Below are 25,930 nucleotides of genomic sequence, written 5' to 3'. Positions count from 1 at the left end.
ATAATTTCTTCTTAGTTAAATTGCTAAATATACATCCTGCCTTGTATAACTTGCAACACAAGTAGTACCCACAAGCTTCTTGACTGTTAAAGGTGAAAGTTGCTAGTAAGTGCTGAAGTTGTGTGTGTGTGTGTGTGTGTGTGTGTGTACAGAAGTAAGTTTGGAAGAACTGGTACAGTAGAGGACTAGATTCCTTCTGGTATAAGTTACTCCTGAATTCAGGATCCTACTGGCCTTGAGACAAAGTGAATAACTAGGCAATTGGTTCTAGATTCAGGTAGGTAGCCGTGTTGGTCTGACACAGTCGAAATAAATAAATAAATGTCCAGTAGCACCTTAGAGACCAACTAAGTTTGTTGTGGGTATAAGCTTTCATGTGCTACTGGACAATTTTATTATTATTATTTTTTAGGCAATTGGTGGTGGCAGTGCTGAGGCTTTGGCACTGTGGAAGACTCCCATTTCCCCCTTTGATCCTGTTTAAAGTAATACTGTTGGAGGCCTCAAGTAAAGGAAGGAGCAAGCTCCTTAGGGCAGCTGTGGTGCATCACAGTAAATTATGTACATTTGTGCTAGCACAGCTGAAGCTTATAGGATGGTTATGAAAATCAGCTGTTATTTCCAGCCAGAACCTGGTAGTCTGATCAGGATGAAAGCTCACATAACAATCCTTGCAGGACCCAACATCAGCTGACAATGGAGAGCAGGCAGCAAGTAGAGGGTAAGTCCAGGCATTGCAGGGAACTGGGAGAGCCCCCAGAAAAAACAACAATCCAGGTATTGTCTTGAGAGTGGTTGGAATGGAACCTCATTTAACTCCTAAATGATGAAGCACAGCTCTTAAGTGTCTGCTCTCTATCCCACCTCTCACCTGTAAGCTAAGCAGAGCCCTGGCTTGAAACTATGCACTGCAGGGCTGCTGGGTGACCACCGGTTGTGTATTTTCTCAGTCAGGAACTGGTGGCCGGGGGGGGGGGGGGTGCTTGGCATTTAGTGAATTAGTGGAGGTAACACCAGAATTTTTTGCTTTGGGAGTTTAGGACCCTGGCCTTAGGGGGAGAGTGAGACATCTTTCCCCAAGATGGTACCGTTTAAAAGTTTGCTTATTGTTAATTCATTTTATTTTTATTGCTTTTATTAAAAGATTTTCATAGTTTTTTGTGTCAGCATTGTGAGGATAGGTTCTTTATCTGTTTGTTTGCAGTACGAGAGGTTGGAGAGCCCAGAGCAGAGTTAGTTGCATTTAGTTGATTGCAGTGAGGGTTTTTTTGTGTGTGTGACGGGCCCAGTGTGTGTGTCTGTTGGGTCAGATTAGCCATATCAATTTGTATGCTGTTGGGGTGGGGGCTATGTTGTCGTCTTGCGGGGCTGTATATGTAATAAAGGGGAGCCATACTAGTGTGAAGGCATCCTCATTTGTCCTTGTGTTAGTTTCTGTTGTGTATTGATTCAAGGGTTATAATATCTGTATTTGAAATATACTCGGAGTCAAGTGTGAATTTCATGCTCTTTATTCAGCTCATAGTAGTGAGGAATGCAGTTCCCCCAAAACGTTTGCTTTATATACATTATTTACACAATGGGCCCCACGTGATTGGCTAATTCCGGGATACTCCTGTATGCCAATTGGAGTGCGGATTCACTTCCACCTGGAGCTGGATTGGTTGGCTCCTGCGGACCAATCAGACTGCTGCAGCTTTGTGACTGCTTGAGATTGTTCCCTCCAAAATGTATCCCTTCTAGCCAGTCTTTCTGTCCCTATAAAAGTAGCTTCCCTCTCCTCAGTTCCCCAGTCTTGTTTGTCTGAATAAAGAGTGTTACTTGAAGAAGCTTGTCTCCTGTCTGCTATGTCAGAGCTGAAATCACTTGCTGAATCACGATCCCCACGTTACAACAGTTTCCATCTGTTGGTTAGCTTTTCTAGTAGGGCTGTTTCCCATGCAGTTTGGTACCAGTGATATTTTGTTTTATCATGTAGAATGGTAGCAATTATTTACCCCTGGATAGGGCTAAAGGAGAATGCAGTTTTGGGAGACACTTGCTATCACAGATCTCTGCAGACCCTCTCTTCCTCAGAGAAGTTGTCTGTACTATCAAAGGATGGCAATACAACACTTGTCTTTATTTCCACTTACATCCAATGAAGCACATTTCTAAGCATGCTACAGCAGCAGCTGCTAAATGTTTCTGTGATAGTGGAATCCAGGGGCGTTCTTAGCCCCTTGGCTGCCGGGGGCAGGAAGCCAAGAGGCACCCCTGGGGGCGGGGCATCGCGGTGCGTGCGTGCGTCATTACGTCATGACGCACGCGACACCCCGCCCCCGGGGGTGCCGGACGGCGGATTCAGGAGTCTTTGCGGGCTGCAAAGACTCCCGAAGAAGCCGCTGCCCGGCGGCAGCACCCCTTCTTGCCGTGGCTGCTCGTGCTTGCGTGAGCAGCCGCTGCAAGAAGGGGTGCTGGGCGGCGGATTTGGGAGTCTTTGCGGGCTGCAAAGACTCCCGAATCCGCCGCCCGGGCTCCCTTGGCGGAGCGCAAGTCGGGGCAGGGAGAGGGACGGGCCACCTCGCTGGCCCGCCCCTTGCCTCCATGCTGAGCTGCGCCGCTGGAAGGGGGGGCTATTTTCGGCGCTGCTGGGGCGGAGCCGCAGGGGTGGCCAGCGAGGGGGGGTGACACCCCTCCTCGCTGGCCACCCCTGCGGCTCCACCCCGGCAGTGCCGAAAATAACCCCAAAATTATTATTATTATTTTATAAACAAATTTTTAAAAGCCCAGCGGGCAGGGCTGCCCCCGATGTGTCACCCCAACAGGGGCGCTGTCCGGGGCCCCCCGCCCCCTCCGACCCCCCCTGCGACGCCCCTGGTGGGATCTGCCTCATGCTGTTACACCAAGGAAATGCAAAGTTTCCCCGTGTAAGAACAATGCCACATTTTGTGATTTACACCCGTGTTGTCTTCATTGAACCCCACCTTGATCTCCTATTTGCAAATGTAACAGCTTCCAATATTGCGCCCTACCAATTAAGATCAGCTGTTTTTTTAATTAAAAAATGGGAATGATTCCATCTCTTTCAATTGTTAGTGGAACTATGAAAGAGAGATGTGTTCAGAATAGAAGTGCACTAGTTATCGGCATTTTTGTTTTTTTTTGATAAAGTGGAAAGCAGAAGATGATACATTACTAAAATAGAGGCTTTTTGCATCCTAAAAGATAACAAATGAGAGAACAGTTAATGCAAAGTGGAGGTAGGAACGCATACCTGGTAGTAAACTGAAAAATAACTGAAGGAGAAGAAGATTCAACTCTCAGAAAGCAGCGCTTTTAGTAAAGAAGTGTTTCCGAGGCTGCATAGATTGTGCTCAGCTTTTTGGGAGCTGTCAGAAAGTCATTAGCTTGATTTGCCAGAGGGGCCTTTTACAAAATTCCATGGTTCAGACCTTAATGGTAGAATAAGTCCAGCAATGATCCCCATGTGATGCTTTTATTGTTGTAAATTAGTCATGATCGGCAAAGCCAAAATGTGCAAGTAATAATTTTGAAAACGTTCATGAAATCTGTTTCAATACACTTTACAATTCCTGAGCTGTTATGTCATAAATCCCCATCTGGAATTTGATGCTGCATGATGTTTTTTTTTTTATTATTTTTTTAAAAAATACAAATATTGTTGAAGAAAGACTAGTACAGTGGTACCTCAGGTTACATACGCTTCAGGTTAAGAGCAGTTTCAGGTTAAGAACGGACCTCCAGAACGAATTAAGTTCTTAACCCGAGGTACCACTGTATATGCTTTACTGCTGTCTGGATTGGGTTGAGGATACCTGGGGGATTTCCTCCTCCACATCAACCTGCCTGTGCATGGATATCGTTTTTAGTGCACTCCCATACACTGTATGTGCTGCTGCCATCTAAGATGAGGCAAGTGTCACTGGAGAGAAGGCCTGTTCAGTTGTGCCATTCTACTGACGGATGTTTTTAGCTTTCCCATTACATAATAATGCTACTTCCCTTAAAGGAGCCATTATTCTGAATAAAACATTTTCAGGCTGGTAGTACCCTGGGAAGAAGTCATTTGTGAGTGGTGCAGCCCTGTTTGCACCACTCTCTCATGAGGGAGGCTTGTCTGACACTTTCACCTCTTTATTTGCTATACTTTCACTATTTTGTGTTCTTATGCTCCTTTGATTATTCTGCTCTCATCTTATCGTTGGATTTTAATTCCAGGATGTTCTGGGAATATTTGTATGCAAGGGGAGGTGTCTCCTTGCCTTGTATTTGATAGTGCTACATCAAAGGGCTCAATTTACTTCCTCATGTAAAGGTGGTGGGGGGGAACTTGCCTGCTTTTGTATTTATAGTGACTGTATATTGATGGTGGTTAGGTGCACCATCTCAGGGATCTCTTACACATGCCCATACAGAGTTTAGGATTCATTTTACTTTCAAGCTTTAGAGTCTAGACCAGAGTTTCACAAACTTGGGTCTCTCCAGCTGTTTTTGGACTACAGTTCCCATCATCCCTGACCACTGGTCCTGCTAGCTAAGATAAGATTACCAAAAAATTTTCAATGATTTTCAACTTTTCAATGGATTTTGTATGGGGACTGATTTGTAAATCCAGAGACTGTCCCCAGGAAACGGGAACATCTGGTAACCTTAAGCTAAGAATGATGGGAGTTCTGGTGCTCTGGTGTAGCATTGGGTTAAAAGGAAGCCATTTTGTAAGTTCAGGGAAGACATTTTATAAGTTAAAGGTTTGTTTCTAGGCGGAGTCCAATGTATCAATATATATGATACCCCCATCTTGTCTCCAGGCGGAGTCCACTGTATCGATGTAAATGTACATGCTGTAACTTCTGATTGGTTTAATGCTAAACCTAGGAATGTATAAAGGAAAGCTTCCCCTGTTAAGAGGGGCAGGACTTTGGAAAATATTCCTCCGAGCCTGTTGCTAGCTGCCAGCAATAAAATCTTTTTGTTTTAAATTCCTCTGTTGCTGTGATGGGCCCAACCGTTGCTATACTGTGTTTAAAATTTCAGATTAAAACTGCAGAGTGGAAGGAAAGGAGGACCTTTTTTCTGCCATCCCACTTCTAGCTGCCTCAGCATGGATTTCTGGACAGTGAGGTGGGCGGTAAACCAGCAGAATCCCTAATCTGTCCCAATTGCCCAGTTTAATAGAACTTACTCCCAAATAAATTCTCAGGGCTGAAGCTTCTTGTTGGTTGGTTTTAAAAGAGGAACACAATACTATCTTGGCCCATTTCAATTGGGGTTTAGGCTCGGTTTGAGCACAGAGACTGTTCGGTTTCTCTGTATGATGACCTCTGTCAAGGGAGAAACAAGGGAAATATGTCCCTGCTAATTCTTCTCAACCTCTCAGCGGCTTTTGATACCATCGACCATGGTATCCTTCTGGAGTGACTGTCTGAACTAGGGGTGGGTGGCACCAGTTTGCGGTGGCTTCAGTCCTACTTGGATGGTCGTTCCCAAAGGGTGTTGCTTGGAGAATGCTTTTCAGCCCCATGGAACCTTCAATGTGGGGTTCTGCAGGGCTCAATCCTATTCCCCACATTTTTAAACATCTACATAAAACTACTGGGTGGGGTTATCCAGAGGTTCAGAGTACATTGTCAGCAGTATGCTGATGACACTCAGCTCTATTTCTCCTTTACATCTGCAGGTGAGGCAGTGGAAATGCTGGACCAGTGTCTTGCCTCGGTAATGGACTGGATGAGAGCCAACCAACTGAATCTCAATCCAGATAGGACTTGAGGCACTGTTAATGGGTGGTTCCCTAGAGCGGATGGGTGGGAGATAGCCTGCTCTTGATGGGGTTACACTTCCTCTGAAGAAGCAGGTTCATAGCTTGGGTGTACTCCTGGATCCTTTGGTGTCGCTTGAGGCTCAGATGGCCTCAACTGGCCCAGAGTGCCTACCATCAGCTTCGGCTTGTGGCCTAGCTACACCCCTCTCTGGACATGGATAGTCTTAACTACTGTTGTCTATGCTCTGGTAACCTCAAGGTTAGATGTCTGCAATGTGTTATACGTAGGGCTGCCTCTGAAGATGGTTCGGAAACTTCAGCTAGTACAGAATTCAGCGGCCAGGTTGCTCACCGGAGCAAGATGGTTTGAGCATATGACACCTATCCTGGTATGACTGCAGTGGCTACCAATTAGTTTCCGGGCCCAATTCAAAGTGCTGGTTTTTACTTATAAAGCTTTAAATGGCTCAGAACTGCAATGCTTCAAGGATCGCCTCTTTCCCTATGAACCTACCCGGACCCTGAGATCAACTTCTGAGGGCCTTCTTTGTGTGCCTACTCCTCTAGAGGTCAGGAGGGTGGCAACACGAGAACGGGCCTTCTCTGCAGTGGCTCGTCTGGCTCATTTGAAAAGGTTTAAGAAAAGAGGAGTCTGCAGAAATATTCTCCGCTCAGAAAGAATCCTTAGCTGCTTTACTGTGAATGGTTAATACATTCCCTGTTCTGAATCCATACCTATGCCCCCTTCTTTCATTCCTACAGTTAAATCTATTTTTGGCCCTAGATGTTAACAAAAAAAATCAATATGCATGGCTATGAAACAGAATATGTGGAGTGCCTGATTTTAAAATGAACGTGCAGAAAGAGTGCCATTATTATACAGTAAACATATTTTTTGAGTGTCAGGCGGAAGTAACTAAAATAACACCCTCAGCTGTTGCGCTAGGAAATGCAAGGTTCCACAATAGTGATTTGTATGCTTGAAAGAACTGCCGCATTTGTGACAAAATGAGGTCACTAAGTCATGCTTTAGCGAAGCACATATGCAAACTTAGCGAATCTGCAACAACACCCACAATTAGATTATGAGCTCATCATTGTATGCAATCCTTGGTCAAGGTACTCCCCCAACAGAGCTGAAATTTGCCTCAGATGGAGTGCAAAGGACCTTGGTTATTTGGGGTGGGGTGTCTGAGAAAAGAGCATTTCGGTAACCAACTGTTCAATATCTGGCAAGTACTGTGTCAGTGCCAACTTCAGGGAATCCTTATCTGTCATGTTTGAACATTGCTTACTCTTCATCATTTTTAAATATGAAAATGCAGATTCACACTAAGTACAACCAAAACATGAGTATAAAATTTGACTGCATCTTCTCAAATTTAGAAATTTTTGTCTACGCACAAACTTCCAAAAATTTTCTTCTTCTGCACAGACCCTCAGAAAAATGTCGTTTTTCAGAGTTAATATCTCATTTTCAAGAGATGATTTGTACTGATAATGACTGCAATTTTTTAAATGTCCAAATCAGATTTGAATGGAAATGACATGTACTCTACAATTAATTCAATTTTTTGGAAGTCGCCAAATCTTTTTTCTAACTCCAGAATAACAGAATCAATTTTGGCCACATACTTCTGTTTGAAAAACAAAGTCAGGATTCCCCCCCCCCCAAGATGGTCCTGCATATTAGGAAAGTGATCAAAAATGATTGAGGGGGGGGGACAAAATACATTGCGCCGCCAACTCCCAAAAGGGGAGAATTCTGTCACTCCTGGATAATACATGGGCATGGCTGTTTTTTAGAAGAGGAAAATTACATTGGGATTTCTGTGACTGACTATGCATATCTACTCAGAAGTAAGTTCCATTTAGTTCAGGGAGATTTACTTTCAGGAAAATGTGAACAGGATTGCAGCCTGAATACTTTAGCTCTAGTTTAGTGTTCTGGTGCTTCTATAGGAGGAGAGCTTCCCATTTGTCCCCCTTATGGCACCCACCCAGGCAGGCGGCCCCCCACTCCCCGTCCCTAGGCGACGCTGGTGTCCCCAGAGGTGCAGAGCAGGGTGCAAAGGAGCTCTCCTCCTATAGAAGCACCAGAACACTAAAACCAGAATCAATGGGACAAAGGGAAGCGGGAGGGGAGAAGTAGAGAAAGATTGAGGGCTGTTGTTTCCAAATGGATTTTTCAAAAGACAGCAAAGATCTCCAGCAATTGGCTCTCTATGGAAAACAAGAGTCTTTTCAGTGAGGTGGTGCAGTGGGGGAGACACCCCAAAGTTGTAAATGGGGACAGGCTGGGAGGGGGGAGAGGAAGAGAAAGGAAGAAAAGAGGGCTTCTTTCTCTTCACACCACGGCCAGGTTTGGGGGTGATGGAAGACGCAGGAACAAATCCCACCCTAAAGATTGTGCGGCAGGGGGAACGGCCTCTCTCTCTCCCTGGCAGGGCCGTCTCATCATAGGGGCTGGGTGGCGCGGTGCACCAGGGCGCCAGGCCCCCCAGGGGTGCCCCCGCAAGCCCGCCGGCATACTGGCCGCCCCCTCCCCAACCCGCGCCCGCCCCCATGGGCGGGCGGGCGGGCTGGCGCTCATGCGCCGGCGGGCGAGTTGGAAGCCGGCTGCCCTCCGGAGCCCCAGCTGGAGCGCTGGGAAGGGCGCGCAAAGCCCCGCGCCGCTCCAGTCCCACGCCCCTCATCCCCCACTCGCCTACCTCCCTCCCGCGCTGGCCGCCCCTCGGGGGATGAGGGGTGTGGCGCTGGAACGGAGCGGGGCTTTGCGCGCCCTTCCCAGCGCTCCAGCTGGGGCTCCGGAGGGCGGCCAGCTTGCAGCGCCACGCCCCTCACCCCCTGCTCGCCCACCCCCCCTCCCGAGGGGCGGTCAGCGCGGGAGGGAGGTGGGCGGAGAGGCGGCCTACCGGGGTCGCCGAGGGATCGTCGCGCCAGGGCGGCCGATCCCCTTAAGACGGTCCTGCCCCCTGGCCTCTGCTTTTAAAAAGAAAGTCTGCGAGCCTTCTCTCCCCAGCAAGGTGGAGGGCAACTACACTGAGAAAGGAGACATGCAGCTGCAGAAGCCTCACCAGGTATCTGGGAAGCCGGGGTTAGACCACACACACCCCCACCAACTGTGTGTTGGCAAGAGGGAAGGAGCTCTCCCTGCAATTGCCCATTGTTATTGAGATTTTGGGAGGGGGAGAAAGAGGAGTCATTGAGCTTCTTTTAGGGGGAGAGCTTTTTTTCCTTTTAGGCTAAGGAACCCACGATCTACCGGAGATTGACCAGTAACATCCTGGCGATCGACCTGTTGGACATGCCTGTTGTAGCTCATTGACAGCTGCTTCTATGTCAACTCTCCCCCTTCTAGGTTGGGTTTCAAAGCCCCTAAGCTCCTCCTCTGGCGTCTTATTGGTCAGCCAATGGTCAGCCAATTTAATCCTTTCCCCACTCCTGCACAGTCATATTTTCCCCAGGAATGGACGAATTTTGCTGACAAATTCTTTACCAACTCGCCTGTATAATTGCAATAAGTAAATGAAAGTTAGGCCTAATACTAGTCTATCTTGATGATAAGTGTTGAAATGAAAATATGCCTAACCTAGAACTCATAAGAACACTTTAGGTTAGCAACCTAATAAATCAAGTTGAAAACTGTCACGGGTGGGACAGAAAAAGAATTATTAAAATCTCATGGTGTTTACATTAATTAACTGCATTTCTATTATTGATAGGTGTATTATACTCTAATATATACTCCCACAATAAAACAAACATAACCTATATATTAGTTTATCACAAAATAAACTTTTGTACCTTTTGCTGTCATGGGTGGGAAACAAGTCCAATGTGTAGACCAAGTTCTTCAATTTAATAATATACCAACAATGACAATCACAAAAGTGATACTGAAACTTCAAATTGAAATCTCTCTTGGGGGAAAAAATTCCAATTCTTTTTTTTCTTTTTTTTTTGGAGGGGGAATATTGAAATTTAATGTGTTTAGGTAATGAAACTATAAGTAAAATAAGTATATTTTAAAAATATTTTTTTCTTATCAGGCTCATTTTTCATGGAATGGCCCTGTAACTTAAAGCCATTTGTTTGAGTACTACCCTCCAGAGCAGGAGAAAACAAGCTTGCTCCAATCTTCCATGTGACAGACCTTTAGATATTTGAAAATGGCTATCAAATCTCCTCCCATTCCTTTTTTCCAGGCTAAACATACCCATCTCCTTCAATGGGGGAGGATGGTGTCCCATCACCAGTAATGAAGAAAGATTTAATTGCCATGCTAATTTGCTTCTATACATGGAGGGGGAGGTGCATCTTTGTCTCAGGCAGCAAAATGTATTGCAGTGTTTAGTGGCTGCATAAGGACCAAAAAATGATATAGAATAACTTCTGACCTCTAAAAGATTACTTACTGACTATAAGATGTATCAGATTCAGTGCTTTGCTTACTTCAAGAGTATAGGACAGCCATCCATACCATAATATACTGGAATAGAAAAACTGGGTATTATCCACATGCTGTAATTGTTGCAAAATGAGGATCAAGTATTCAGTTCAGAAGCTGCTATGCCTGGGAATACTCAACTCATGGAAAATCAGATAGCTGTGAATATTCCCAGGGAATATACCATATTTACTCAAATCTAATGTGCACCTAGGGAACGCGGGTGGTGCTGTGGGTTAAACCACAGAGCCTAGGGCTTGCCGATCAGAAGGATGGTGGTTTGAATCCCCGCGACAGGGTGAGCTCCCGTTGCTCGGTCCCAGCTCCTGCCCACCTAGCATTTCGAAAGCACATCAAAGTGCAAGTAGATAAATAGGTACTGCTCCGACAGGAAGGTAAACAGCATTTCCATGCGCTGCTCTGGTTCGCCAGAAGCGGCATAGTCATGCTGGCCACATGACCCGGAAGCTGTATGCTGGCTCCCTCAGCCAATAAAGCAAGATAAGCGCCGCAACCTCGGTCCACAACTGGACCTAACGGTCAGGGGTCCCTTTACCTTTAATGTGCCCCTTAATTTTCACAACGTAATTTGGCCAACGTAATTTGCGAACGAGATCCGTTCTGGAGGCCCGTTCGCAACATGAAAAGCCTGCAACCTGAAGCACCGTATCTGCGCAGGTGTGTGGTGCACTTCGGCGCTTGTGCGCATGGCGAAACCCGGAAGTAACCCTTTCCGGTACTTCCGGGTCACTGTGGGACGCAACCTGAAAAAATGTATCATGAAGCAAACGTAACATGAGATATGACTGTATTTGTTTGCTGTCTGTCCTTCCTTCCTTTGACTTGGGTTAGGTGTTGACACACACCAGCAGTACCCACTGTGGGTTTGAGTCTTCAACAACAATGAAGTAGCAAGTCTATGACATTTACATTTTTATTATTTGAGATGATTGCTTGTTACAGTATAATCAGGGCTGTTTCACATCTCTGTAGGCAGTTTTATTGTAAACACAGTGTCTAGCGTAGTAGTTAGCTTACAGAACAATAACTTTAACCTGTCCCTTTGTCTGAGAACAGGCTTACTTTCAAACAATGTTATCCTGTTGAGGTGTTCAGACCTCTTGCATTAAAAGAGTGGTTACAGTTTTTGGCAATCTGACTCATTGATTTCTAGAATATGGGACATGTAAAAGAGACACACAGAATTACATAGCTGAAACCCAAGAGACAGAAGCAATACTTTGGTATAATGTTTTTGATTATGCAAGAGTATCCAAAAAGGATAAACACATTGAGTTAACATTCCAGCATTCCCCTTCCTTAATTAACATTATGAAGTTACAAACAAAATACAAGTAACATAATGCCGTGTGTATCAACCATTTTATCTAACCTCTGCAGGAGTCAGATTATCTTCCAAAACACCACACTAAAGTTAAAACATCACATCAATTATTAGCTTTACTCTCAAAAAAACAAAACCCAAATCCTTAGACATATTAGCCATATGGACAGAAAAAGAAAAGAAAGAATTTTTTTTGTCTGCACATGATTCACAAGAAAGTGAGTTGTGTAAATAAAAAGTTCTCCAGGGGTTGATGCAAGAGGAGGTCCCTGTTACCTGTTGTTAAAAACAAGGAACTGGCCTTGGGAAGGTGTGCTTTCTTTTGCAGGCTGTTTCTCCTTCACCACAACCAGTTTGTCAGCACCAACATTAACTGTGGCTAACCAGGATTCCCATCTTTACCATGGTCTGAAAGAAGTTTGAAGAGGGATTCAAATCCTGGGCTATGGGCAACTCTGTTTAACATTAACCATTGTGAACATTGGTGATCCAAACCATGTAAATGCAATTAAGGTGGAGGGAGACTGCACACAATTCTAAGCCTGACTCCCAGTGTATCAACCATTCTTAACGGGGAACCAGTGGTGTGTCTGCATTGTCCCATATGGTTGTGCAATGGGGTTGCAGAAATGTAAGAGTTTTGAGCCGAAAGGACAAAAACCCTCTGGGCATGACTGCTAACCAGGTTCCTTGGCTTTAGCTCATTTCAAAACATCCTGAGCAGATTTTGAGACATCAGTAAAATGGATGTAAAGAAAAAAGTTGTGTCAGGTGGGCACTCTGTAGGTCAAGTCTATTAAAGTATATCTGATATCAAAAACTTTCCATTGTGCTAAAGTTAAGAATAGTTTAACCCTGATTTTTCAACAAAAACCTCTTTTCCCATTAAGATGGAACAATATATTTCTATAGGGTTCCAAGACTTGAAAAGTTGAATCTCAGCACTGACTAGAATCGTTCAATGTCTTGGTCCCCAAACCCCATTAACTCAGGATTTGTTACTGCCAACAACATGGTAACACGTAACGCTACAGCAAACTCAGGATTTATTTATTTTTTTTTAGAGAAAATTGTTCCCATCATGTAATTTGTGCTTCATGCTTGGATCAGTTTGCTTTTTCTTAGCAATGACCATAGAGATAGCAGTATATATAGTGAAACAACAGTGTTCCTCCCCTGCCCCCGCCCCCTTCATATCCATTCCAGAACTGTGTCTTTGCCCTGAACATTGTAAGTAGGAAGGTCCTACTGCGTAAAACACAGCTACCAAAATGGACTTCTTGGAGAATGGCAAAAACCAATGGAGGAATTGAAACTAGCATGTGACCCAGTTTGATACAACTTTAAAAGGGGGCAGGGAGTCAATTACTGTATAGTATTCATCACACGAGAGAGAAGACACTTTAGGTACTACCCAAAAGTAAGGGGAACATTTCCCATTCTGGATGTTCCTGTAGCTTCAACCAGTTGTTACTATGCAAAGAATGAGCCAAAGGGAAGGCCGTTCTTTGGACATTTGCTCCCCTCCTGAGTCCATTACCTTTTTTTTTTAACCAAGAAACTGTTAACTATCAAACTTGTCCATAAATTTTGCCGCTGAGGGTGAAACCATCCAGTTAGCATATACACTATCATTTGCATATCTTGAAAACACAGACTTAGGGCCATCGCATCTTGTGAGTGGAACGGGGCTCTCCTCAGGCCAGTTCGGGTATGACATGCCTAAAAATGAAAACAGATAATTTTTTCTGCACTGAAGAACCAAAACTTCATGTGCAGACAGTAAGGCCCTTGGCAAAACTCCCTTAAACAATTGCAAGCCAAATTACAAAATATCCCCACCACCACAAAAAGAAGAAACAAAACAAAACACCAAACATAACTGTGTTTGAAAGGCACTAAAGCACAGGTTGCAGTGAAGGCCAAAACAATGAAAAATAAAGTGCTCTCCTGATATATATCCCAGTACAAGCTCCTGATAGGTCTTTGGATCTCACAATGTTGTATCTTCATGGGAATACAGCAGATTGGCTATTGCAATGGAGTATTCCTGTGGTAAATAAAGTGCTCAAAGCAGTAGTAAGCCTACATAGTCTTCCATTCTGACAAGTTTAAATACTTAGCATGCATGTTTCACTCCTAAAAACATTCATCCCAATTAAGTCAATAGGATGTATGTACATAAGCATATATTTTTAAATGGGCCCTGGAACAGCTTCCATGGGGCCAGTGAATGTCTCATGAATGTCAGATTTGATTCTCGCTCTTCTTCCTGAATCACCTAATTGTTTCTGTTTAGTTGTGGGGGTAGGCAGAACTACTTGCAAGTATGCCTTGAAGTCTAAAACACAAATAAATCTCTAATTCAAGTATTTCTTTTGGAACCTGAATATAACAACTATGGTCTACTCTAGACTATTCAAGGGGCATTCAAATAACTCATTGACTTCAGGAAGATTAGCCTGGTACATAAGCCATCTTAAAAACATGCCCATTAATTTAAGAATCTAAATATGAATTGAAGAACGGGGGCTCCAAAATTAGGCTCCAAATGAGTACCTTGATGCTGACAAATAAAAAAAAATGGCCAAAGGGGAAAAGCCACATGGCTTGAATTAAAGCAATTTGAAAGCATTAAATGGCATGTAGAGCATTTAATTACAAGACAAAAAATGTAGGAGTTTTGGCAAGAACCATCTTTACTGTCCATCTCACCACCACAATATTAAAGCACATTCCTTTTAAGACACTTGCGACAACATTCAAAACATGGCTTAGATGTTGACATTTTCATGAGAAACCAAAAGCATGTGAAAACAGAAGAGAGGTTGCTTTCATGTGGTCCTCACCAATTCAGCTTCCAATGAAATACACAGCTGTACTTGCTCTACTCTGACTTCTCTGCATTGTAAGCTGACTCTTTCAGACTTCCCTTCTCTGCCCCCACCCTAAATTCCACTACTTAGTAAGCAGCCATGGCTGACTGGGAACTTAAAATATACAGGCAACAGTTGAAATTCAGGAATCCATCAGAATAAAAACAAGAACTATTATGCAATGGACTCTTAACAGTGAAATGTGAGGGGAGGGGGGAACAAAAATCTTCAAGTAGTAAAAAAAAAGTTACCTAAAATTAGAGATTCCATATTAAATGATGCACTTGAAGTGCTCTCAATTCCATGGATACCGAAAAGTATAGTTTTAACTGAATATTTGCTAGCATTTTTTTAAACTTCCCCTGAGAGTACTTCCCTGATCTAGGAATTAGTTTTTTCTTTATTATACAATATATATTTAGTAAAGTTGCACGTTTTCACATCCTTTTTCTTTTAAAAAAAATTAAAAAACTAAACACAGCTGCAGAACCGGCTAAAGTAAGAACCTAATGCAGAGTTTTGACAGTGACAAATGAAAGGAAAAGAAAGACTTGCCAAGCAAATTTTGACTGATTTCATTCAGACAAATAACGCTCTAAAGGATATTACAGAGAGTGTGAGGACGGTGCAGAAGAAAATCACTTTGGGTGTGTGTGTTGCTAGAATCTAGTAAATGCATGTGAAATTCTACCATAGAGTTTGTTTTCAATCCATGTGGAAGGGAGGGTTCGAGGGAGGGGAGCATTATTACAATCCACGAGGGGTGTCTCCTCTTCTGAGAGTCCATCATCATATAGCAAGGAGTCGGATGGGGTGGAAGCTGCAAGGTCTAAGTAGTCCTAAACAGATTTAAAAAGAGAGATAGGAGGGATTAGGGTTGGTTGAGAGTGCAGCTCTTTGGCTATCATTTCTATCCAGATTTCTCACCGTTTAAACTGAACACTAAAGGCTCAGTATGGATGAGATCATCACCAACCTGCTTTCTACAAGAATGGTATCCTTGGCAACACATTTGTTTGGAGTAACACTAGACATGCTTCTTTAGACATATGCTCAATTACAGCTCCCCATGAGCGATGTCCTTTGCCAGCGAGTTAACACAGTGAGTCTGGCAGGCAGACTTGGAAAATGTTGTGCCTCTTCCAGGATAGCAGAAGTGTTCAGAGTATGATTATCAGCATGGCACAGAAGCTCCTCTGAGCAATCAGGAACCATTTCAGAAGCACTGGATTTCATGAATCTGGTACATTGGGAAGGGACTGCTGGAATCAAGAAGATTCCAGCCCCCTAGAAAGGGCATTGCCCCCCTTTTCTGTGAAATTTCAGAAACAGCCACAGCTGGACATAAGATGCTAGGTGAGGTGGTGTAGTGATACAGTAAAGTTCTAATAGTAATTATTTAGAATAGGACCACGAAAGAAGATTGTTGCCTTCATTACATGCTTATAAGCTTCCAGGAGGAATCCGGTTAGCCACTGTTGAAATCAGACTTTTGGTCTGCTCCATCAGATGGCTTCATAAGACAAGGTCTACCTGACTACTATATTTGGGGAGAGGAATACTTTATCATCATCATCATATTTATAAAATTTGTATACCACCTTTCATCTGAGGATCACAGGGCGGTATACAATATAAAATCACAAAATATATAACGTTCTAACACACAAAAACAATACCCCCCACCCCAGTTTCAAAGCTATAGTTTGTTGAATCAGCCAAAGGTCTGGGAGAAGAGGAATGTTTTTTTCCTGGCACCTAACAATACGTAACAAAGGAGCCAGGCAAGCATCTCTGGGGAGAGCATTCTACAAATGGGGAACCCCCGCAGAAAAGACCCATTCTCATGTTGCCACCCTCTGGACCTCTTGTGGAGGCATGCAAAGAAAGGCCTCTGATGATAATTGCAGGGACTGGGTTGGTTCATATGGGGAGAGGCGGCCTTTGAAGTATTGAGGTCCTGAGCAGTTTAAGGCTTTATAGATCAAAATCAACACTTTGCATTGGCAGCCAGTGAGAAATGGTTTTACCAGTGCCCCCTTCAAATGGGCAGGGACCACTCCCTCTTGCAAGAAGGCATTAATCAGGTCCCTGGCCCAGTCAGCTGTCCCCTCCCTTCTAGCAAGGGGCAAGGGTCCACAGCACAAGTGGTTTTCCTGACTGATCCAAGCACCTTGTCCACCTTTTCCCTTTCATTGAAAAAAATCACAAACATTACTTGTGAGTTGATTACTCTGGAATGGACTTTCTTGAATTGTGAAGCTTTGCTTTTTGAATCATTTGGATTTCTTAAAATCCCATTATTCCTTATGAATATCTGGACTGTGCATTGTTGGGTCCAACTCCCTACTCATGGCATAGTATTGCCCTTCCTGCAAAACTGTGTCTTTGAGTAGTGTGTGTGTGTGCATTTATAACTATAAACTGTTCTGAGAGGCAGAGTAATCTTTTCCCCCATGTATGCAAATAGCTATTTGTTGCTGCAGAGCGTGATAAACCAGATGTCCTGATAGTTAAGGTTTGGTCAGCCTGACATTCTAGTTTCTTTATCTTAAAAAGCTTGAAACTCCAGTTTGGGAAGTCAGCAGGGTCTATTTTATGGGTACCTCTGTCCATCATACACAGCAACTTGCTGGACCTTTTTTCCTGGCCACATATTTTTCCATGTAAATGCTAGTACCTATTAGCATAAGCTTACCTGAGCGATTTTTCTCAAGCCCAGCATCTTACCATCGTGCAGAGTTTTGATTTGTTTACTCGCCAAGGAGTGGGGAGATACTTACACTTTGCCAGTCCTGTAGGGTTTGGATTTGGGAGGGGAAGGTTCATTTAGCGAATACTTGGATAAAGCACATATGGACTAGATGAAGATACTCCAAGCTGGCAAGAGGGGTGTGTCCTCCTAAACCTGTTTTTCAATGCCATTTTGAATAAATTGCCATTTTGGAAATGACTTTAAAAGGACTCCTAGAAATCAAGTAACCAAGCCTGGCTGTGCTTGGCCTTTTACACTACCCTTTTAAGAAGAAAGTTTGTCTTTTATCCAGACTTTTGTTTAAAAAATGTTTTTCACAGAACAGTATTTTTGATTAATTATGTGAGCCACTTTGGGGATTCCAGTAATATATATATATATAAACATAACAAAACCTACTTTTTCTATGCTGCACTAACCTACCTCTGGATTTTGACATTTTGCATCTATCTACACTTAAATGATCTGTTGTTCTCTACTTCTCTACGAGAAATAGGTATTTTGGTTTTACATGAATGAATGACAGCCCAATTCCCTCAGCTAAGTGAAGCATCCCCAAATGCCTAGAGCCTTAAAGGAAAACTTTTGGGCAGTGATCAGCAATAACATATATTTCATAAAGGTATATATCTAATCTGAGGGGGCAGTCAATGAGGTTGGTATAATTCTGCACGGGTTTCTCACGTGCAAATGCAGTTTTCCACCTCTCCCCTTCAACTAGAAGGAAATGAGGTTGGGCAGGAATCTGCTCCTCTTCTTCCTTGGTCAAATTCCAAGCTTCTAATGGGGCTTCTGTGGCTTGAAAAACTCTTCTCCAGCAGCTGCTGCTCACAGTTAGCTCTGTTTGTCATGGAGTACCAGTGAGCCAAAGCCCACCCACATCAGCTCCTGTTTTTTTGGGGGGGGGGTGAGGGCAGAGATCACAAGGCCTTGTAAAGAACTAGAGCTGGCTGTGAGCAGCAGCTGCCAGAAGAAACAGTTTTAAAGGCACCAAAGCTTCCTGAGGGACGGGGGGAAGGGTACCTTAACACAGCCCATAAACGTTCAAATGAGGGTACATCACTTAGAAAAACAAGTGACTTGAAACTTGAATGCTGGTATAAGCCAGTTACTTCTTTACAGGAGTTTGATCTTCAGCTACTCATTTATTTATTTATTTATTTATTTATCTATCTTTTACAACTAGACAAAGAAATTTGTTGTTGTAGAATTTTGCTTCCATGATAAGCGACTTGGGTCTGTTTCACAAATTATGAGCGAATAACCTGGGCTTGCCACATAAATGGCCATTTAAGAGGGGGGCACAGGTAATCTCGTCTCTGGTGAATGCTGCATGTGTTCTCAAAACACCTGTTTGTTGCAATCATATGTTGCTGCAAACAGGTAAGTGAGTGGTGTCTAGGTCAAAAGGAACATAAAAGTTTAACACCAAGTGAATGTTAAGTGCCTTTTCGCACATTAAGGTTTGTTGGTGTATATAAAAAATGTAATCAGGCACCAGAAAAAGCTTTTTTGTGATACGCAATTACATCCCTTCCTCTGAACCATCAACCTCTTCTCTCATTCAAATATCCCCCATTTGATCTCCTTCTTTTCAAAGATGAATGGTGAAAAATGAACAATGTCTTACCAATTACTGCTATGTAAATCCTTGCACTGGAAAATCTTTCCAACTTTCCTTCATGCACAGTGATAAAGCCTGAAAGGCACTTACCCTACTCTTTACCATCATTTTCTCTAATTCTTTGCTGATCTCAGCAAATGTTGGCCTCTTATCTGGTTCTTGTTTCCAGCAGCGAAGCATCAGATTGTACCTTCAGGAAGACACATAAGAGAGTGTTATATTGATTAATACAAATACTTTGTTGAGATGCTTCACATGCACAAATGGACCCAAACATTTAGCAGTGGCAACAGTGCCTCCACCCCATGGGCTGAATGCAACCTGTGGGGTCTCCCCTCCTTATCTGACCTCAATTCAGGAGTAAGGTTGGTTTTTTTTTTAAAAAAAGTTACCACTGGTGACAATGGAAGTGTTTTGAAAAAAATTAACTGCCCTGGTGGAGGGTGGTATCTTTATGGAGACCGTAGCAATGGAGAGAAATATTAACTCTTCACTCCCTACTGACTGTGCTCTCCCCATTAAGTTCATACCCTCGCTAAGCAATTAAGCTTGAAAAACCCTCCAATACCTAATTGCTGTATGTGTGTGGGAGGAAGAATTTCAGTTGAGTTTCCACTACTGTGACATTGCCCACCCCTCAGAAGGTTTGCCACACAAGGGAATGTGACTCTCTGGCTCAATTTTTTTTTTTAATGGTTTCCCATCCTCCTCCTCTACACAAAGCCCTTGGCCAACTTGTATAAACAAGTTTCTTATACTCAGATCACGTAGTTATCAACAAGGAAGTGGCAAGCAGGCAGAGGCAGGATGCTATTGGGACATCTAATTTATACAGTCTGCAGAATTCAATTTTATCATTGTGCGATCTTCATTGTTTTTAAAAAGTGCAGAATCCACGCAAAGCTGCCTACTGCCTTTCCCCAGGATTGAGGGAGAAGCAGGAGCCTGCACAGAGAGATGGCAGTCTGGAACAGCCGGGAAGATAAAATACCATAACAAGCAACCCATTTATAGTTAAATTGCTTTTGGATCCAATGTTTTTGGTGGTGGTGTTTTTAAAAAAATCCTTTGTAAGCTGCCTTTCAGGCTGCAAGTTAAAGCAGGTTTGTCTGAGCTGAAAACTAAGCCACTGTGTAAGCGAATGAAGAAACAAACTTACTCACCATTCTAAAAGCAGTCATTGGTGTCCTTTAAATGAATGCTCTATAGTGGCACAGGTGCTGCCTTTTCCACAAGCAGCTCCTATGTGGCTGATGTACCATTTGAATGACTCAGCCATGTCTTAACCATAGAACCACACCCTTGGATAATTGGCTCCCCATGGAAAAACGATGGTTGCATATGAACAGTCTATTCTGCCATGGGTATGTTGATCTGAGGCAAGAGTTTTTGGGTATGCTCAACTTCTGTTTTGAATTGTCTGATGGGTACATTATCCTGCCTCCCCCAAATTCATCAGTGAATAGATTTTTCACCTAGCTCCAGCTCCTATCTTTGGTCTATTTATATGTCAGTTTTATGTCTGAGTTCATTGCTTCACAATTCATTATGACGGCACCTCTTTGTTTTTCTAAACTCACTCAAGCTACATCTTCAAGACCTTCTGTCTGAAAAAGAACTAAATCAGAGCAGCTGATCATAATATTTTATTGGTATAATCAACTAATGGAATCTCTTTGATTAGCAATTCTGGCAGCTTGAAACTACTTACATTTCTTCACTGCAGTTTTCTGGCTTCTCCATTCTATAGCCTGTTTTTAAGAGGTTAAATAGTCTCTCAGGAGCAATACCTGGATAGGGGTTACCTCCCAGAGTGACTATCTCCCACAGCAGAACTCCAAATGACCATCTGAGAAGAAAAGAAAGGAATATTTACTGGAAGCATTAGGGTAATGGGCTTACACTGAAGTTTACTCCAGCCTCCATACTGCACATCAGTTGTGCACTGGTGAAACAAAATCCACGTATCTGATGAAGTTGATACGTTTTCTAGAATTTGGTTTCACACTGCAAAACCTATGGGGTTGTGTATGTCAAGGCTGGTCGATTCCTCTTCACATTACCACACAAACGTCTCTTGGTCTTTTATAATTTTTATTAAGAATTCACAAACAGTATTAATAAATAGTTCTTAACTTCAACTATCACTCCACAGAGTCATTCAGTTCAGATACCTTCTGAGCTCTGCTTCTCCCCTGACCAGCAACTCTCAAAAGGCTTTTCCCGCTCTTTTTCTAACCTCCTAGTGAGGAATGGCTTGTACCTGCCCTCCCCTGATTTGGAGTCATAACTTAACCCTTGCCTCTGTGGACATTCTACCTCTTTTTCTAACTCTACCCTGACAGTATACAACTAGGTTTTACTCAGAATAGACCCAAGTTAGTCATGTGCATTAATTTAAATGGGTCTACTCTAAGAATAACTAATGATGGATGCAACCCAATGTTCTATTGCAACTTCGCTGAACTGCATGCTGCAGTTGTGCATTTAACTTAAAAAAAATGAAAAGCTTTATTGTAGCTCTCAAATAACTAGGATTAACAAAACACAATCCAGAGAAAGGGAGACATGGCTGTTCCCCTTAAATCAGTGGCTCCAATCGTCTAATTAAAAGATAACCATAAGAAAGGAGAGTGGGCGCCTTGAAGTTGTCCCTCAACTGTCAGCACCTGGGCAGCAAACAGATCAGGCACACAGATTACTTGGCCACAGTATTCCCCACACTGGTGAGATGTACTGTACAGTGGAACCTCAGTTGTTGAATGTAATCCTTTCCGGAAGACGGTTCGACTTCCGAAATGTTCGTCACCCAAGGCTCAATGGACGGTCCACAGAATCCATTGAGAAAAGGAAGAAATGCGCCTCGGAAGAATTCGCTTCCGGGTTGTCAGCGTTTGAAAGCTGAAATGTTCGACTTCCGAAGCGTTTGACAACCAAGGTTCCACTGTATTTCTATTTAAAGTATAGGCATTATTTATAAATTTGCATCTATACATAGATACATCTATCTCTATTAGCACATGCAAAATTTAGGCAAACTTGTAATTTCTTTCTTCTTCTTCTTTTGTAATGTGCAAGTGACTACCCTGTAACCAAAGTGATTAACAGTGCATTTTCCTAATGAGCTGTATGAGACTGAATGTGTTCTAAGTGGCTGGGACTTTTTTAAAAAATCATTTTTATTAGATTTTCCAATTACAAAACTCACATCAAATATTCCAATTTATATATAAATATCAAATAATCCAAATAAACTCCCAAATTATTAATTTTTTTGACTTCCCACGCTTCAAACTTTTAGGAGTTTTAGTCCGTATCATATTTCCATTGCCTTCCATAGTCCTCCGATGTTTCCCATCTCCTTTCGGATGTTATCCTTCAATCTTTCTGGTGTCTTTCATTCTTCTTTCACGCCACAAGCGAGATAAAACAGCCGAAAAGATTCATGTCTGTATGGATTTTATGTCCATAAATTTCCATATATTGCAATGCCCTCTAGCACATTGGTGTTTCTCAGATCCAAATCCAAAGGTCTTATCTCCGCAGCCGCCATCTTCACTCGACCCCGATAAATTCCATACAGTGCGTTCTGCTCAATATCTTTTCATATCAGCTGCATCCAAGTCTTTCAGGGGAGGGTGCCTGTCATACTGTGAATTCATATATATTGAAGTTATTTATTTGCTTTCCCTCCCCCTCTGACTCTGGTCCGCAGCACAATCTCTGCATCAGGTCGGTTCCTAATTAAGACTGTGCCACAAATCACGTCAGACATTCCAGGAAACCATCCAAAAAGAAAAAGAAAAAAGAAAACTGGTGACCAGGGGGTGCTCTACCAATTAACAGATTAAAGTGCCTTTTATCTTCTTCCAAACTGCTCTGAAATATAATATCTTATTTATAAGGGTGGTGCTATTGTATCATATATTCGTTTCCACAGTTTATATTTTGGAGGCCATATGTCCGCAGATGTCGCACTTTCAAATTTTCAAATCTCACTTGTTATAGATAGTGAAAACGTCTCTTCAAGGGGGGGGGGGGGTTGCCCATAGTTATAGTGTAATAAAGCAGAGTTCAGTAACAAAGATCAAGGCTCCCCCCCCCTTTTTGTTCCCACATACCGATAAGGTGTTATAATCTTCTTATTGATCTTTCTTGTCTTCTCAGTGGCTGGATTGTTTAGCAAAGTACTTCTCCTCCTCCTCGTTTGAAGCATGTCCAAAACTTATTATCGAATTGTTCATTTTAAGTAGTGGAACTCGAGCGTCGGTGAGGTAGCTTCCGGGAGTGCCGAATTCTCTCAGGGGCTTTGCGCACAAAGCACCCCCCCTTCCTCGGAGTTCGGAGCAGGTTTAACGGGCACCGCGGGCGAGGCAGTCTCTTCCCATAGCTCCTGGGAAGATTCGGGAGGCTGATTACTCCCATCTCAGCCCCAATTACCCTGTGAGAATTGGAGTGATGTTATAGTCCGCCATCACCCTCCTATGCTCGAGCGGAAGTCGGGACTTTTTCGTCACTCTTCAGCTTTGCAGTCACAAACTGTGTTAAACTCACTAGGATGGGATTCCTCCTGAAATTTTTGGCAACTGAAACCTTTTTCTCTTTGAGCAGCAATCATTATGCTTCATAAATTTTAAGAAATTACTTCAGTAAGGAACTTGCAAAAATGGTTGCATAACTGAACTGCTTGCCTCATTTGGTCATATGATGATGATTTTTTTTTTTTGGCATTCTTTTCTTACCCAGACCATTATTATAAGCATGGTGTAAGGTTCTCAGATAGTTGCTAATGAGTAACCAGTCCGAACTCCGCTGTTCTTTTGACAGTTTTATTGTGCGAGCTATTTACAGTGTAAGAGGTAAGAAGTTCACATCTGTCTGCAGAATCCGGGAGTGCCTCTTTCCGGTTTTTAGACCAGCATAAGAGTCTCGGAATATGAAACCCCTGCCTCCCGTGTCTGCGTCTGGCCCCTCTGCGCAATTGGGGAGACGGAAATGGCGTGTCTCCCTCTGCGCGAGAGGGGTGCAGGGTCTCTCCAACATTCCCAGAGCCTTGGCTTGCAGTTCCCTGAACTGCCTCCCCTTCCCCACTTGAGGCATCGCTGCTGCTCCCGCTGGACGGAGAGGTGCTGCTGGTCAAATGTTGCTGAGGCTCTCTGTAAGATCCCGATAGTCCCTCCACCACCCTGTGCTGAGCTGGGGACAATTCCCTGACACATGGAAAGAAACTTTCTGCAACTTCCTGGGTGTTTGGTTTAATTAATTAAGTCAAATAACCTTTCACAATGTTTTTGAAGTCCATCTGTTCCCTTTATATGCCTTTTATTTGAATCTGTGCCTCTTCCACACAGTTTTATCATTCTCTCTATGATGATGCCAAACAGGGTTTACAGTAATTTGGATTTTATTTCTAAGTGTCTCCCTTGTTTCTGTAAAAACAGTTTGCCACAGAATTAGTTATAGCATTGGAGGGGTCCTTATAGGTCATGTTAGTTAGTTAGTTAGTATACTAACCTATACGTATTCCAAGCTCCTGCTCAATTTATTTAATGCATTTTGTTTTGCTTTTTGTTGAAGATCTGCCACTCCCCATGTCCCTCACCATTTTATGCTGCTATCACCCAGGGTCACCCAGTTGTCAATCATCTGACATCATAATGGCCTGCCCACCTATATAAAATTAGCCAGGGGCAGGGGGTAGACATTGACCAAGCAGGACTGATGTGTAGCATTGATTCATTCTTGCAAACTTGTGGTTTCAGGTGCACATACAGCTGATCCAACCACATCTCTACCTTCCTGGCAACTGACTTCACATGGGACATCAGGTGTAGGTGGGTGGGTTTGGGGAAATGGCCTGGTGGGCCAAATTTGGCCCAAAGGCCAAAGGTTCCCCAGCCCTGTGTAACTTGTGCTTTATGTTTGCCTTAGACCTGTTCACTGCTAAATAGCACACTTCATTCAGATAAGTGAGACATAAGAGTTGTGTTGCCATTATCAGACCAACATAGTTTCCAGTTCACATGGAGGTGATGCTGCCCCTCCATGCTTCTGTAGTTGAAGGTTCCACAGAAGGGTCACAAACACATTTATAAATTCAGGTGACTTATTTTCAGGGATGTTTAGCACTAAATGAATGTTGGCCACTTATAGTTCTAAATAGCTTAGCATGAATCATGCTGAGAGACATGGACTTGAATGAACAGTTGCACAAAGTAATGTTAACAGCAGAATACATGTTAAATAGCCAGATTGTTTTTGTTAAGCTCCCCTCGTTAGCTGGTGGAAAGTCTCCTCCCCTCCCCGGTACGGTTCAAGCTGGTTATTTCCCAGCATTCTGTGGTTACTTCTGCTGGTCACTGGAATATGAGCAAAAAGCTTGCTAAGTACAAAAGAATTCTCTATGCCCAGAACCCAGCACAATTCTTCAAACTGCATTCCGAGGCCCCCATCTGTGCACACAAGTCCCGACACCTAGCATCCTGGGAATGTGACCTCATACTAAAAAAACCCACAATTTCTCAGACGGAGTCTATTTTATTTCACAGATACAGAACATTACTGAGGCAAGGAGAGAGAAAACAGCAAAAGGAAAATGGACAAACCCGGTGATTTCTGAAGGGTAAATTCACCAGCTTGCGTTCAGGAAAGCCTTTGTGCTTCATAACGGCACAAAAGAGAGAAAGTGGCATGGCTCAGGCTTCTCCCACCAAGAGCTATGTATGTCCTCAGATCCTCCACTTTATACAAACATTAAAGATAGAGGTTACTGGTTGTGTATGAAATCTGATGAGCTGGAATTCTTTGCAGGGCAAAATAGCACGTTGGGGAGCTGAGTGTCAGAGACAATGCACTACAATGGACTGTAAGTTCAAAGGTGGAACTATCATATAATCTAAGGATTATGCTGTGGCATCAAGTGATTAAAGGTTCCTCCCTTCATCATTACAGCGTTGTGGCAAGAGTGACCTGTCCCTCTGCTAGCAGCTCATTTGGTGGGGAAGGGGAAAGAAAACAGGGTGCTAGACAAAGAGAAAATGGGTGGCTGCGTCCACTTTTGGCTCTATCCCTGCCTACTGTGGGCATGCAGTCTTGACAGATTGCCCTCAAGCACGG

The 25,930-nt window shown here is 43.2% G+C and overlaps 1 protein-coding gene and 1 long non-coding RNA gene across 3 annotated transcripts in view; one reads left to right on the top strand and one right to left on the bottom strand.

Annotated features, from left to right (window-relative positions):
* Positions 1 to 645: 645 nt before the first annotated feature.
* LOC117046618 lies at positions 646 to 25,599 on the top strand. The gene is made up of 2 exons (XR_004426597.1): positions 646 to 721; positions 25,363 to 25,599. It is a non-coding gene; the product is annotated as an uncharacterized LOC117046618 (long non-coding RNA).
* Positions 12,973 to 25,930, bottom strand: part of RET (ret proto-oncogene) — a 90,660-nt gene continuing 77,702 nt past the window's right edge. For both annotated transcript variants that reach the window (XM_033148739.1, XM_033148740.1), the window contains 4 exons: positions 20,526 to 20,663; positions 18,905 to 19,004; positions 15,127 to 15,274; positions 12,973 to 13,281 (listed from right to left, as the gene is read on the bottom strand). In XM_033148739.1, the coding sequence (XP_033004630.1) occupies positions 13,124 to 13,281; positions 15,127 to 15,274; positions 18,905 to 19,004; positions 20,526 to 20,663 (544 nt within the window). In that variant the 3' untranslated portion in view covers positions 12,973 to 13,123. The remainder of the gene's footprint in view (positions 13,282 to 15,126; positions 15,275 to 18,904; positions 19,005 to 20,525; positions 20,664 to 25,930) is intronic.

Source organism: Lacerta agilis, chromosome 5 (assembly GCF_009819535.1).
Source record: "Lacerta agilis isolate rLacAgi1 chromosome 5, rLacAgi1.pri, whole genome shotgun sequence".
Taxonomy (NCBI): domain Eukaryota; kingdom Metazoa; phylum Chordata; class Lepidosauria; order Squamata; family Lacertidae; genus Lacerta; species Lacerta agilis.
This window is presented reverse-complemented; position numbering and strand designations above follow the sequence as displayed.